The 13,981-nt window shown below is 36.2% G+C and overlaps 1 protein-coding gene across 1 annotated transcript in view; it reads left to right on the top strand.

Annotated features, from left to right (window-relative positions):
• Window positions 1-13,981, top strand: part of niban2a (niban apoptosis regulator 2a) — an 82,778-nt gene that overhangs the window by 20,961 nt on the left and 47,836 nt on the right. The window contains exons 2-5 of the mRNA XM_030150726.1: window positions 5,316-5,446; window positions 9,630-9,758; window positions 9,843-9,948; window positions 12,199-12,366. Coding sequence (XP_030006586.1) covers window positions 5,316-5,446; window positions 9,630-9,758; window positions 9,843-9,948; window positions 12,199-12,366 — 534 coding nt within the window. The remainder of the gene's footprint in view (window positions 1-5,315; window positions 5,447-9,629; window positions 9,759-9,842; window positions 9,949-12,198; window positions 12,367-13,981) is intronic.

Genomic DNA, 13,981 nt, shown 5'->3' with positions numbered 1-13,981 from the left:
TACCCCACCAGATATTAATACCAGATATTAATAAAAACTAAAACAAAACAAAGCTCAGAACTAACATCAGAACATTATTTTAGTTCAGTCCCAACAAAGGAACTCCCATCTGCGTCTCAGACAGTAAACAGTGCTTTTTTTTAGGATGATTCAAATAAGCAGTATTTAATAAAACAGTGTTAAACAATGGTAAATAAAAGATAAACAAAAAAGAAAAACAAAAATGAACCTCCACAATATCTGCGTTTGAATAAATACCTGAAGATATCGATACAGTACTTTTTAATATCGATACAGTATTGTGAAATGAAATATTGCGATATATTGCAGAGCTGATATTTTCACCCCGAATTGGAACACGTTGAGTTCAGGTGTTTGTTTTCTAACGGGTCCAGGATACAAAACAATGGCAAATGTCAGAATATAGTTTTATATAATGGGATAAATATCATTGCATTGGTTAGTTGTATTGGTTCCAAAATACCTCAAAGACTTTTACTTAATTTCTCTCAACATTCATTTTTTTTCATCCATGACTAATTTTAAATATTCTGCCTCTATTTCTAAAATATTGTTCATGCTCTGGCTGTAAATAATCATTTTCTACCCCATCTAACAGTCTACTTTCTGCACATCTCACCGAGGAAGAAAAGCCTCCCTTTAAACTTTAACCCTTTACAGGACACTCATACAGTATGTACTCTGGACACAATGGATCTTTGAGTCTTTATGGGTTAAAAATGCATATTTGTGTGTATAATTAGCACAAGTGCATACTTTAGAAATATACAGTTACATTTTACAGTGATGCATTGTGGGATATCTCTTTTTTTTCCCCAGGGAAAGGTGGTTTCCAACGACCCTGTTCCCTCTGTAACTTCCAACTATGGTCACAGATACGACTGTGGTCTCAGCTTTATCCTCTAGAGGAGGGCTGTCAGACTCCTGTTCTTTCAGGTTCCACATTCAGCCTGATTTGATCTGCAGTGGACCCAACCAGTAAAATAAGAACAGAATAACCTAGAAATAATGACAACTCCAATTTTTTGTCTGTGTTTTAGTGCAAAAAAACCTCATTGAATTATGAAAATACTTACTTTTATAAACTATTCAAACAAAAAGATGTGAATAACCTGAAAAAACTGACGTTTCTCGAGAAAAAATTGTGCAATTTTAACAGTATTCTGCCTCCACTTCTCATTAGTCCATGTGCATTCTGGATCAGATCTACAAAGACACTAAACACTGAGGAACAGGAAGAAAAGAGTTCAAACTGGACTGAATTTAATACAGACATTTCAGGTTGGTCATATTTGTTCAGGTTATTCACATTTTATTGTTACAGGAGAGTTTGTAAATGTCAATATTTTCATAACACTGGTCTACAATTTTTTAGAAATGATTTGCTTCAGACATTAAATGTGCTAAATGTTATGTAGTTTAATAAGATTAATTGGAAAATAAATGACAAAAGTGCCGGTTTGCTGATGTTTTCAAGGTATATGATTAAGTGTTATTACACATATATATCGGTTTATGTACATTTATGTAATAGTTTTATAAATCTTCCACTAAATAGAAGCTGTAAAGTAAATGTATTCTAATGTGCAGTCAGTGTTTTGAAGTAGATCTTGTAGCTCTGAGACAAATATTCCTTTGGAGTCAAACCCATTCTCTCGTTAATTCTTGAATTTCACATTTTGACCCGAGGCTGTATCTTGGAAAGTTCAGCCAACCAGCATTTTTGATTTGATTTTTCTTTATCAGTGACTCTCATGTGGTAAAATATAATTACTTTTATTCTGGAAGCATTTTCCTTGTAGATCAGTGTAATTTAACATTATTATTATATGCTATGCTGAATGTGGAACCTGAAAGAAAATGAGTTTGAGTTCCCTGTTTTATATAATCAATGAATTAAACATAGGGAAATAGATGATTTCCACTGGAAACATGCAAAATTCAGAGGATAATATTATAGTATATAGCGATAAATCTCTTAGGAAAGGTTAAATGGAGAGAAAAAATTCATTTGGGAACTGACACAAACATCACACTGGGTCCTTCAGGGTTAAAGTGAGGGAACAGTTGAACATCACACGGAGCCTATATTTTATTCAGATTCATTTGACTGTAGTTAAAGTATGAAAGTGTTCTTTGTGGGTTTTGTCATGACCGTCTGTAACACTCAGTCATGATGAACTGTGCCGATAAAACCAGACACAAACGCTGCTATCGTTATTTAAATATGACACTTTGAATGAGGAGCTGATAGGAAATGTGTCAGGCTTTGTGTTTCTGATGAGCTGGTCATCTGCACCGGATAATAAAATTTAACCCATAAAGACCCAGACAACCACTGGAGACCAAAACCATCTACCAATAGAACATGTTGAAGAACTTCTGATCCATTAATCCTATCAATACATGTCAATAATTGGTGTAAAATACAGTTCTTCATCTTTTCATGGTCATCAGATATGACCCATTTGGACGTTCAGAGGCTCTGTGGTTACCATGGAAACACCGTCATCTTCCACAACATTGATTCCCCAGTAAAACCCATGGAGTTGGATCATTGACAGTGGATGGAAACACTTGTTAATCAATAAAATGAACAATAATGAATAAAAACTTTCTGAAATTCTAAATGCCATGAAAATATTTTTTAAAAAAATTAACCAAAATTATGTAAACAAAGAATAAAATGATCAACAAAATGAACAAAAACAGCCAAAGTAATCAATAAAATGAACAAAAATGAATAATAAATCAACAAAATAATAAGTAACATGAAAAAAATAAAGCACAAATTTAACAAAATTGAAATAAAAAATTATAAACCCATGGAGTTGGATCAATAACAGTGGATGGACACACTGGGTTTATGTTCAGATAATGAGAGACTTTACAGAAAAAGTCACTTTTTCTTCAGTTTTTGATATAATAATCCTCAACTTTAATCTGAGCGTTTATGAACCTCTACATGATCAGTGAATTAAATATAGGAAAACACCTGATTTATAGTGATAAAATACAAAATACAGAGAATAATATTATAATAAATGGTGATAAATCACTTAAGAAAAAATAAATAGAGAGAAAAATTCATTTGGGAACTGACACAAAAGTAGCACTGGGTCTGTATGGGTTAACCCAAGTGAACCGATTTATCACCATTTTATTCTATAATATTATCCTCTGTATTTTGCATTTTTTGGTGTAAATCATGTATCTTCCTACATTTAATCCACAGATTATGTAGATGTTCATGAAAACTCAGAGTAAATTCAAAGTGAATTATGTCAAAACAGAGAAAACTTAAGAACCCATGGAGTTGGATCAGTGACAGTGGATGGACACACTGGGTTTAAGTTCAGTTATTGAAGAATGTTGTTGAAAAAGTCACATTTTTTTCATTTTTCTTTGTTTCTGATGTTATGACAAGCAACTTTAATCTGAGCTTTTATGAACGTCTTCATGATCAGTCAATTAAATATGGGAAAGTACCTGATTGATATTGAAGAAATGCAAAATAAAGACAATATTATGATAAATGGTGTGAAATTGCTTAAGAAAGGTGAAATACAGAGAAAAATTCATTTGGAACTGCTGGAAAACTGTAAGGGTTAACCAGTGTTGCTGTCAGTCATTGACATATACCAGGCTGTAAAAATAAAATAAACTGGAAAAGCACTCGGAGAGCGCAGACCTCCACCAAGGCAGACCCCCCCCCCCCCCCCCCCCCCCGATCACCACTGAAATTTAATCTTTTGTTCCTTGTGCCAGTATCAACATTTCCTAAAAATTTCATCCAAATCCGTCCATAACTTTTTGAGTTATCTTGCACACAGACAGACAGACAGACAGACAGACAGACAGACAGACAGACAGACAGACAGACAGACAGACAGACAGACAGACAGACAGACAGACAGACAGACAGACAGACCAGTGCCAGTAAAAACAGAACCTCCTTGGTGGAGGTAATTATTAATCCAATTTCTATGTAGTATATTTAAAAAAAAAAAAGAAAAATGTTTTTTGTTCAGTGTTTCCTGTGGAATTAATCTGTTGGTGTGGTGGGGGGTGTGGGGGGGATGCACACGTGCGCGTTTTGGTTGGTCGGTCGGTCAGGGTGGGGGGGGGGTGGATGTACACACTGAGTTTATGTTCAGTTAATGATGAATTTTGTTGAAATCTTATCTCATCTTAACACATCAACACATATCACAGTAATTGCACAATAAAATGCAAACTAACCTCACTGCGCACACACACACACACACACACACACACACACAAAGAACTGTGTAAGAGAAAAATAAAATAAAAATAATTATAAAAAATAATATAATCATAATAATAATACTAATACTACTACTAATAATAATAGTAGTAGCAAAGGAAAAAAAGGGAAGCTGTCACTAGGGATGTAACAATATGAAAGTTTCATATCACAGTTATCGTGACCAAAATTATCACGGTTATCATTATTATCACGGTATTATTGAAATGTGCTCAAAATGTTCAAAAAGTACTAATACACACACTGAAATAATTTAACCAAGTTGTATTTTTAAAAAAAATGTAAATAAAATAATAGTCACAATGTCCCTTCTGTGTCAGAAACGTTCAAATATTAACCCTTAGTGGTCTGAGCCTATTTTGTCTGTTTTTCAGTCCTTGTGATTTGGCCTTTATATACTAAATAAACAAATGTTTACTATACCCATGTTTGGGATCTATTTTTTCAGCACAACATCTATTTCATCTGTCTATTATTTTTTTCACTTTAACCTACTATAAAAACACAAAAGTACAAAAACACAAAAAATATATAAAATCTGATTTGAAAAATGTATATAATTTATTGCATAAATAACACACAGATGTTTAACAAACCTTTTCACAGACTTTAAAAGTGAATATTGGTTCCAAATATTAGGTATAGAAAATGAAAATTGTAATAAATTAAAACTATACTCAAATATTTGACATAAAAGCAGATCTTTGCATAGGTGTTTTCTCTGGAAAACTGTGGTAATCAAACACGGTTATCATGATAATTAGAATTTAAAGGTAATACTAACCGTCTGCAATTTTACCGTGGTTTATCGTTATACCAGTAATCGTTACATCCCTAACTGTCACACACACTGGAATGCTAATATTATGCGTTTACTTCTAACATGTGTGTGAGGTATGAGTTGCAGATATAATATATGCAGATATAATAATGACTTTACAGGATATGGATGTGTACTGACCTTGTGTGTGTGTGTGTGTGTGTGTGTGTGTGTGTCCTCCTGCAGCTCGGACCAGAGATGTGATGAAGGAGTTTGCTGATGTGTACGAGCAGCAGTATCCCGTGGCTCTATTCAACAGCGTCCGCTACGAGATCGAAGGAGGAGGAGGGACGCAGTCACAGCTGCTTCACCGAAAAGTACGTTTGTCGTCTGTGTTTCAGAACACAAACCGTTCACTGGACATTTGATTTAAAAAAAAACACAAAACACTCGAACATGTCTGTGATTGTGGCTGTACTTCAGTGTCTGTCAGTGAATAAGGACGGAAACTGATAGGACTTTGTTTATACTAATGCTCAGGGTGCAATTTGTTGGGGGGGGGGGGGGGGGGACCAACCCGCCCTCTGGTTTTTACATCCCTACTTCTGCTCAATGAATTTCATCCTGGGGGGGGCGAGGGGGGGGGCACCAACCAATGCAGGATGTGTCAGTTTTCTTCCACCTTCATCCTACATTACTGACACTAATGTTCACCTGAACCAAACTGTCGCAGTCTCAGAATTTGCGAACATTCCCCTGCACTGGGGCGCCGAAAAGGCGCGGGGGGCGCTGACAAATGTTGTGAAAATTTCATGCAAGATCCATTGAATAATAGAGGAATAGAACCTGGGAGTTGGACGTTGAACGTATGTAAAGTTTCAGGCCAGTGTTAGTTACATTAGTTATGGAGCGCACACCCACGTATAGAACTACTGCCCCTACCACATGTGCACCCCCCCCCCCCCCCTTCATGTTTTGCAGAAGATGTATGAAGCACTTTAAAAACAAAGCAAGTAGAGTTTTACAGCATTTTTTGCAAAAAAAAAAGAAAGAAAGAAAGAAAGAAATCGACATTTTAGAGGATATCATCAGATTATCGTTATCGGGAAATTAATAAAATAATCGAGACATTTCATTCTTTTACTGCATGTAAATATTTTGCTTAATTTTTTTCCCACATTATTTAATAGGTTTTTTTCATTGATAATTTCATTTATTAGTTTTCATTTATATTTAATTTATCGAGATATTTTTATTGGATTTTAATATTGTTTTTTTTTTTTATGCTTTTAGTAATTTTTATTGTGCGTTTAGTCTTCTGTACAGCACTTTGGTCCACTGTGGTTGTTTTAAAGCGCTTTATAAATAAAGTTGGATTGGATATTTTATTTTGCCCATATCACCCAACCCTAAAACCTCACCTTCTAATCAGTAAAAGAAGTGAACTGAGATAAGTGAGCAGGGTGATGAAGAGTGAGCAGATGTGGTCGATGATCAGCCGAAGACCTGGAATAGACCAAAAAACATACATGTTGTTTGTTTACCACCAACTTCCTCTAATATCCACGGACTCCAACGCTCACCTCATATGTTCGTGTTCGTACAGAGCCAACACGACCTCCGTGACCTCATCCACTTCTCTGTACCATCTGCAGACACATGAACAAACCCACACTGCTGTTAACAATTTGCATACACTGTAAAAAGAAATATCTGTAATTTAACAGAATTTTTGCCATTTATTTTACAGATTTGTTTCTGTATTTTTAAGATAGAGGAAAATATCAATGAAGTTACAAAAATAGACTGTGATTTTAGATGTCAAATGGAAAATAACATGAAAAAACTGTAACTGTGAATAACCATAAAATTTCCATTTTTTAAAAGATTTTTTTTTTCCACAGGAAAGTACAGTTAAAATACATTTGCAAATGTATCATAATTTCACAAATATTTCTTTTCTATTTATGAGGTTAAACTGTTAATTTAAAGTTTAATACTGTAAAATAAATAAATAAATGAGATAAAATTACTGACAATTAACCGTAAAAGAAGTATTTGTTCTGTAAATTTAACAAGACTTGTTTGTTAATTGACAAATATTTTGTGTAATTACAGGAGGTTTCACAACAAAAATGTTGAATAAATGTAATTTTGTGAATGTAGAACATGTAAGCCCTATTATTTGTTTTATAACAATGTTCATCCATATTTATAGGTAATTTGATCGTTTTAATACATGTAAATATTCTTTATTAAACATTAAAATGTCAAAAAAATATGCAAAATCTCATGTAAATTTAGGGCAAAAAACTGTATTTTAATTATGGAAAATTACCGTATTTTTATGAGATGGTTATTTTCCATTATTTAACAGTATTTTTTTGGCACCCCAGCTGCCGGAATAATACATTTTCTTTACGGTTTTTTGTTTTGTTTTGTTTTGTTTTTTTTACAGTGCAGCATAAACTACCATCAATGTGGGCTTTGTCAAACCAACAGAATATCATATAATAAACAATGCATGAATGAGTGCATTCTTAGCCGTTATGTTCGAGAGCGTTTACCAACGAGCCGGCCCTATTTCCCTGTCTCTAGTTTTTTTTTTTTTTTTTTTTTTTTTTTTGTACTAGTCTCATCTTTTTGGTGTCTCTATGTACTCAATGTCCCAGTTTTGTCCCGTTTTTCAAGGTAAAGTGGAGCACATTTCACACATGAACAGAGATGCTGAATTCTGCGGCTGCCGTGTCCCTTGTTGACTCTGGTAACTGTGTGGAGGGAAGGGCTTTGTGACACAAACATACGAGGCTGCAAACACACATGGTTTGTTCAGTGGATATGCTGGTATATTCACATAATACAGAGGAAGAAAGGAGGAAGTGTGGTGTGACTGGACATTTGGCTGTAATATGTCTGTAGCCCAGTATTTAACTTAACAACAGGTTATTTAACTCAAGAAATATGTAACATAGTAACAGGGATGTAACCATATGAAAATTTCATATCACGGTTATTGTGACCAAAATTATCACGGTTATCATTATTATCACGGTGTTATTGAAATTGTGCTCAAAATGTTCAAAAACTACTAATACACACACTGAAATAATTTAACCAAGTTGTATTTAAAAAAAAAAAAAAAAAAAAAAAAAAAAAAAAATATATATATATATATATATATATATATATAATAAAATAAAATAATTGGCACAGTGTACCTTCTGTTGCAGAAACAAATATTAACCTTTAGTGGTCTGAGCCTATTTTGTCCGTTTTTCAGTCCTTTTGATTTTGCCTTTATATACTACAGGGTGGGGAAGCAAAATTTACAATATTTTGAGTCAGGGATTGAAAGACAGTGTATGACCAATTAGTTTATTGAAAGTCATGAGAATTTATTTGCCACAAGAAAATGTCCATAATAGAAAATGTTTTTATTCTATGTGTCCTCCTTCTTTCTCAATAACTGCCTTCACACGCTTCCTGAAACTTGCGCAAGTGTTCCTCAAATATTGGGGTGACAACTTCTCCCATTCTTCTTTAATAGTATCTTCCAGACTTTCTGGTAATAGTTTTGCTCATAGTCATTCTCTTCTTTCCATTATAAACAGTCTTTATGGACACTCCAACTATTTTTGAAATCTCCTTTGGTGTGACGAGTGCATTCAGCAAATCACACACTCTTTGACGTTTGCTTTCCTGATTACTCATATGGGCAAAAGTTTGTGAAAAGGTATGGATAATAGTGTTAGGTATGATTATGACATCAGTATATGTTTGGTTTCAAAACAATTGGCGTAGTGCCTGCTGAGAAAAAACAACTAAATGTTCAGTGTAAATTTTGCTTCCCCACCCTGTGTATAAACAAATGTTTACTATACTCATGTTTGGGATCTGTTTTTTCAGCACAACTTCACCTATATCATCTGTCTATTATTTTTTCACTTTATTTTCATTTTTATTTATTTATTTTTGGATTTTATGTGTTGTTTTCTTACTTGCTGTTTTTAATCACCTTTTACATGTTTCTTTTATAATATTTTAAATGTGTTTCTTTTTCCCTGTCGTTGTATTTCAATGTCCTGTGTGAAGCACCTTGAATTGCCTTGTTGCTGAAATGTGCTATATAAATAAACTTGCCTTGCCTTTAACCTACTATAAAACCATAAAAGGACAAAAAACACACAAAAATACAAATAAAATCCAATTTGAAAAATGTATATACTTTATTGCATGAATAACACACAGATGCTTAACGAACCTTTTCAAAAACTTCAGAAGTGAATATTGGTTCCACATATTAGGTATAGAAAATGAAAATTGTAATAAATTAAAACTATACTCAAATATTTGACATTAAAGCAGATCTTTATATAGGTGTTTTTTCCCCTAAAAGTGCGGTAATCAAACGCGGTTATCATGATAATTAGAATTTAAACAGTAATACTAACCGTCTGCAATTTTACCGCAGTTTATCATTATACCGGTAATCGTTACATCCCTAATTATGCTGTGATATCATAATGCAGATACTCACCAAATCCCATCTGTTTTGTGCAGGATGCTCTGGCGGGCAGGTCCATCTTCTCAGGGAATCTGTTTCAGTATCTGGAGGAGAATCGGAAGTGGAGGAATCGCTTCGTCTCAGTGCCAAACAGCTACACAATCAGCCTCTACGAGAGCAAAGCAGTGAGTCCACGTCTTCAGCCACTTTTAAAATATATATAGTGTCAGGATTTGGGCTCTTTGATGTATCTGATTTCTGCTGAACAGGCACATGAGCGAGGACTGCACCCCAAAGTGACCATCAGCTGTGCTGGGTACAAGGCCTTGACCTCACTGGACGAGTACATGGAGCTGATGAATACCAGCCTGCCAGGTACCACCAGGAAAATACACTGGGTTTTGGAGTGTGTGTTTCCTACTCTACTACTCATGTATTCATTACTTTAGTACATGGGTGTCAAACTCATGTTAGTTCAGTTCCACATTCAGCCCAGTTTGATCTGCAGTGGGCCGAACCAGTAAAATAATAACAGTGAAAAAAGTAAAGTTATATTATGATCAGGTTTACATCTACAAAGGCGAATCTATCCTCTTCAGAGGATAGACTTTAAAGTTCCGTTGCTGGTCTATGAAGCTCTGAATGGTTTAGGACCAAAATACATCAGTGACCTCCTGACCCAGTATGAACCCACCAGACCCCTCAGGTCATCTGGATCTGGTCTGTTGTCAGTTCCCAGAGTCAGAACCAGACACGGAGAAGCTGCGTTCAGCTTCTATGCTCCACATGTCTGGAACAAACTTCCAGAAAACCTCAGATCAGCTGAAACACTCAGTTTATTTAAATGCAGGTTAAAGACCCACCTGTTCTCAGCTGCATTTGAATAGAGTTTAGATTCATCAGTTCAGATCTGCACTATTCCTTTTAAGCCAAAAGTTTTTATCTGTTTAATCTGCTTGTCTCTTTTATCTGTTTATCTGTTCTACCTATTTATCTGATTTTTGTTTGTTTGTTTTTCTCATGCCTTCTGCTGTAATGCTTTTAATGTTTTATGTAAAGCACTTTCAATTGTCTTGTACATGAAATGTGCTATAGAAATAAAGCTGCCTTGCCTTGCCTACAAAGTTCCCTTCAAAATCTGAATAACATGAACAACTTGAATTGTCTTCAGAAAAACAAGTGCAATTTTACAATATTCTGCCTGGGTTTATCAGTTTATAATTTACACGTTCATTACAATCGCACAAAACATTTAGTAACAGGCAGAATATTGGTAAAATTGCATTTACTTTTCTTAAGACATTTCCGTTTGTTCATATTTGTTCAGGTTATTCATGTTTTTTGTAAAAGTATAGTTTGGTAATGTCAACATTTTCATGTAATTTTACATTTTTACACCAAAAAAACAAAGAAAAAATGTGGAGTTGTCATTATTTATAGGTTATTCTGATCATATTTTACTGATTCTGACCCACTTCAAATCTAAGTGGAACCTGAATTAAAATGATTTGGACACCATTGATTGTTCAAATCTTCAGTGTCATTTTTGCAGTTTTTCACAAATGCATCTGGGTTGGAAACTTTGGCGGGCCAGATTTGGCCCCCGGGCCACATGTTTGACACCTGTGATTTAGTACATTTTAATTCAGGGGCCACGAGCAGCCCAACCTGACCTCAAAAAGCCCAGAAATATAATAGAATAATGACAACCCCACAGTTTTCTGTTTGCTTTAGTGCAAAAAAGGTACAATTACAGTATGAAAAGGCTTACATTTACAAACTATCCTTTCACAAAAATCTGACTGACATCAACAACCATGAAAAACCTAAAATTTCTTCAGAAAGATGAGTTCAGTTTTTAGTTTTTTAAATTGAAATCTTTATTTTGAACATGTAGACAATGACATCAAAACAAAACCAACCAACAGGATATCAGTAATGATGCATAAAAGGTTGATAAGTGAACAAAAGATCTGTCTTGGCGGAGGTCTGCGCTCTCTGAGTGCTTTTCTAGTTTATGTTTTATAACTAGTAACGTCACGACATTTTCACAAAAAAGGTCCAGACTTCAGACCAACATTTCTCCAGTATTTCTCCATAATTGTTTGTTAGCAGCAGTTGTAGTAAAAACTGAAAATCTGTCCAAAGTTGGAGCCCATTACCTCAAATGTTCCGTTGTTGGTTGAACAGGACAGAGCAGCACAGCCGATAACCTGGAGGGGGCGGGGCCTGAAGTGTCTCCTGTGCATTTAAAGGGCCAGCGCTCCAAACCACCTTTCTGGTGTCGTTACTCAGAAATAGGGTTGAAGATGGACCTGTGGAGTTGAATGAATGAAGAATTCAGACCCGAGCACAGCATTTACAGTTTATGGAGACCACAGGGGAATGTGGGAAAAGAAAGAATTCCATTTAAAAAAAGCATAAAATCCCTCCTTTAATGTCATATTTTAGGTTTCACTTTTGAATAAGCTGATGTCCTGTCACACCTGCTTGTGTCAGTCCTTCTTTGTACCATTTTCTTGTTTTTTTTGCTGTGTGTTAAAAACTTCTCGTCTAGAAATCCTCTCTAAAAACAGGAAACACATGCACTTTCTTATTTTGCTTCTGCCATGTGGTGTGTTTTAGGTATCAAGGCCAAAGTGGGCAGCAACCCTTTTATTAAATGTGCGACTCAGTTCCCCCTCATCCTGTGGCATCCGTACGCTCGCCACCACTACTTCTGCGTGATGACAGAGAAGGAACAGAAGAAGTGGCACGCCGTTCTGCAGGACTGTGTCCGACACTGCAACAATGGTAACTACAAAGACACACACACACACACACACACACACACACACACACACACACACTGCAGGGCTCATACTCAGGTCCTCTGGGTTTAAACCGAAGCCCTGCAGACGTCTGAGCGATGTCATATGAATCCTGAACGATGGATCAGATCCAGACAGACCAAGTGTGTAGGGCTGTGTATCGGCAAGAATCTGGCAATACGATACAAATCACAGCACTAGGATCACGATACGATATATCACGATATAACACGATACTGTTAATAAGGCGATATTTTTTGTCTTGTTTCTTTTTTTAAAAGATTATTTCATGGAAGAACTTACAGTGCAGCATTTAGATGAATAAAGTTTGAACATGTGGCTTTACCGGTACAAAAAAACACTCAAAAAATAAATAAATAATGTTTTGTTGTATGTTATGTTTATGTTTATGTTTACGCATTTGGCAGACGCTTTTTTCCAAAGCGACTTACAGGGGAAAACCAATTAAATCACTCAATCAATCAAATTTTATTTATATAGCGCCAGATCACAAGAAAGTTATCTCTTGACATTTTATATATAGAGTTGGTCAAAACCAGACTCTAAGTCAATTCTACAGAAACCCAACAGAATCCTCCAGGAGCAAACACTAGTGATGGTGACAGTGGCGAGGAAAAACTTCCCTTTAACAGCAGAAACCTCGAGCAGACCCAGACTCCTGGAGGATGGCCGTCTGCCTTGACCAGTTGGGGTTAAAGAGAGAGAGTAGAGAAGGGGAAAAAGAGAGAGCGATAGAGATAGGGACTGGGGGAGAGGGGGAGAAGGGGGGGAGTAGGGGGAGACACATGGAGGCGGTTGAGGATAAGTGAGTGGTGATGATGAGGGCAGGGAAGAGGCCGGACCACCGCAGCAGGTCCAGAGATAATCGTGAAAGAATCTGTGGTTGTCCTGGGAAAAACCTTATTAGAATATTTAAAATGGAATGTTTGAAAGTGCTAGGACAGGAGGTGCTCTCGGAAGAGCTGGGTCTTCAGGAGCTTCTTGAAGATAGGCAGGGATGACTCTGTTCTTGTAGCACTTGGTAGAGCGTTCCACCAACGTGGAACGACCCATGAAAAGAGCCTGGATTGTCTTGTACAAGGTCTGGGGACCACCAGACTACGTTCCCCAGATGAGCGGAGTGGTCGTGGGGCGACATAAGCTTTTATTAGTGCACCTAAGTAGACAGGAGCAGACCCACGGAGAATTTTGTAGGCTAGGATTAAAGATTTGAATTTGATGCGGGCAGCTATGGGTAGCCAGTGTAACTCAATGAGTAAGGGGGTGACATGTGCCCTTTTAGGGTGAGTAAGGGGGTGACATGTGCCCTTTTAGGCTGATTGAAGACCAGACGCGCTGCTGCATTCTGGACCATCTGTAGTGGTTTGACAGCACAAGCTGGGAGGCCCGTTAGAAGAGCATTGCAGTAGTCAAGACGGGAGATAACCATAGTCTGCACCAGGAGCTGGGTGGCCTGTTCGGTTAGGTATGGCCTGATCTTTCTTAGGTTGAACAGAGTGAAACGGCATGATCGGGTGACAGAGGCAACGTGATCCGTGAAGGTCAACTGATTATCAATCATGACTCCCAAGTTACGT

This window comes from Sphaeramia orbicularis, chromosome 12 (assembly GCF_902148855.1).
Source record: "Sphaeramia orbicularis chromosome 12, fSphaOr1.1, whole genome shotgun sequence".
NCBI classification, from domain to species: domain Eukaryota; kingdom Metazoa; phylum Chordata; class Actinopteri; order Kurtiformes; family Apogonidae; genus Sphaeramia; species Sphaeramia orbicularis.
This window is presented reverse-complemented; position numbering and strand designations above follow the sequence as displayed.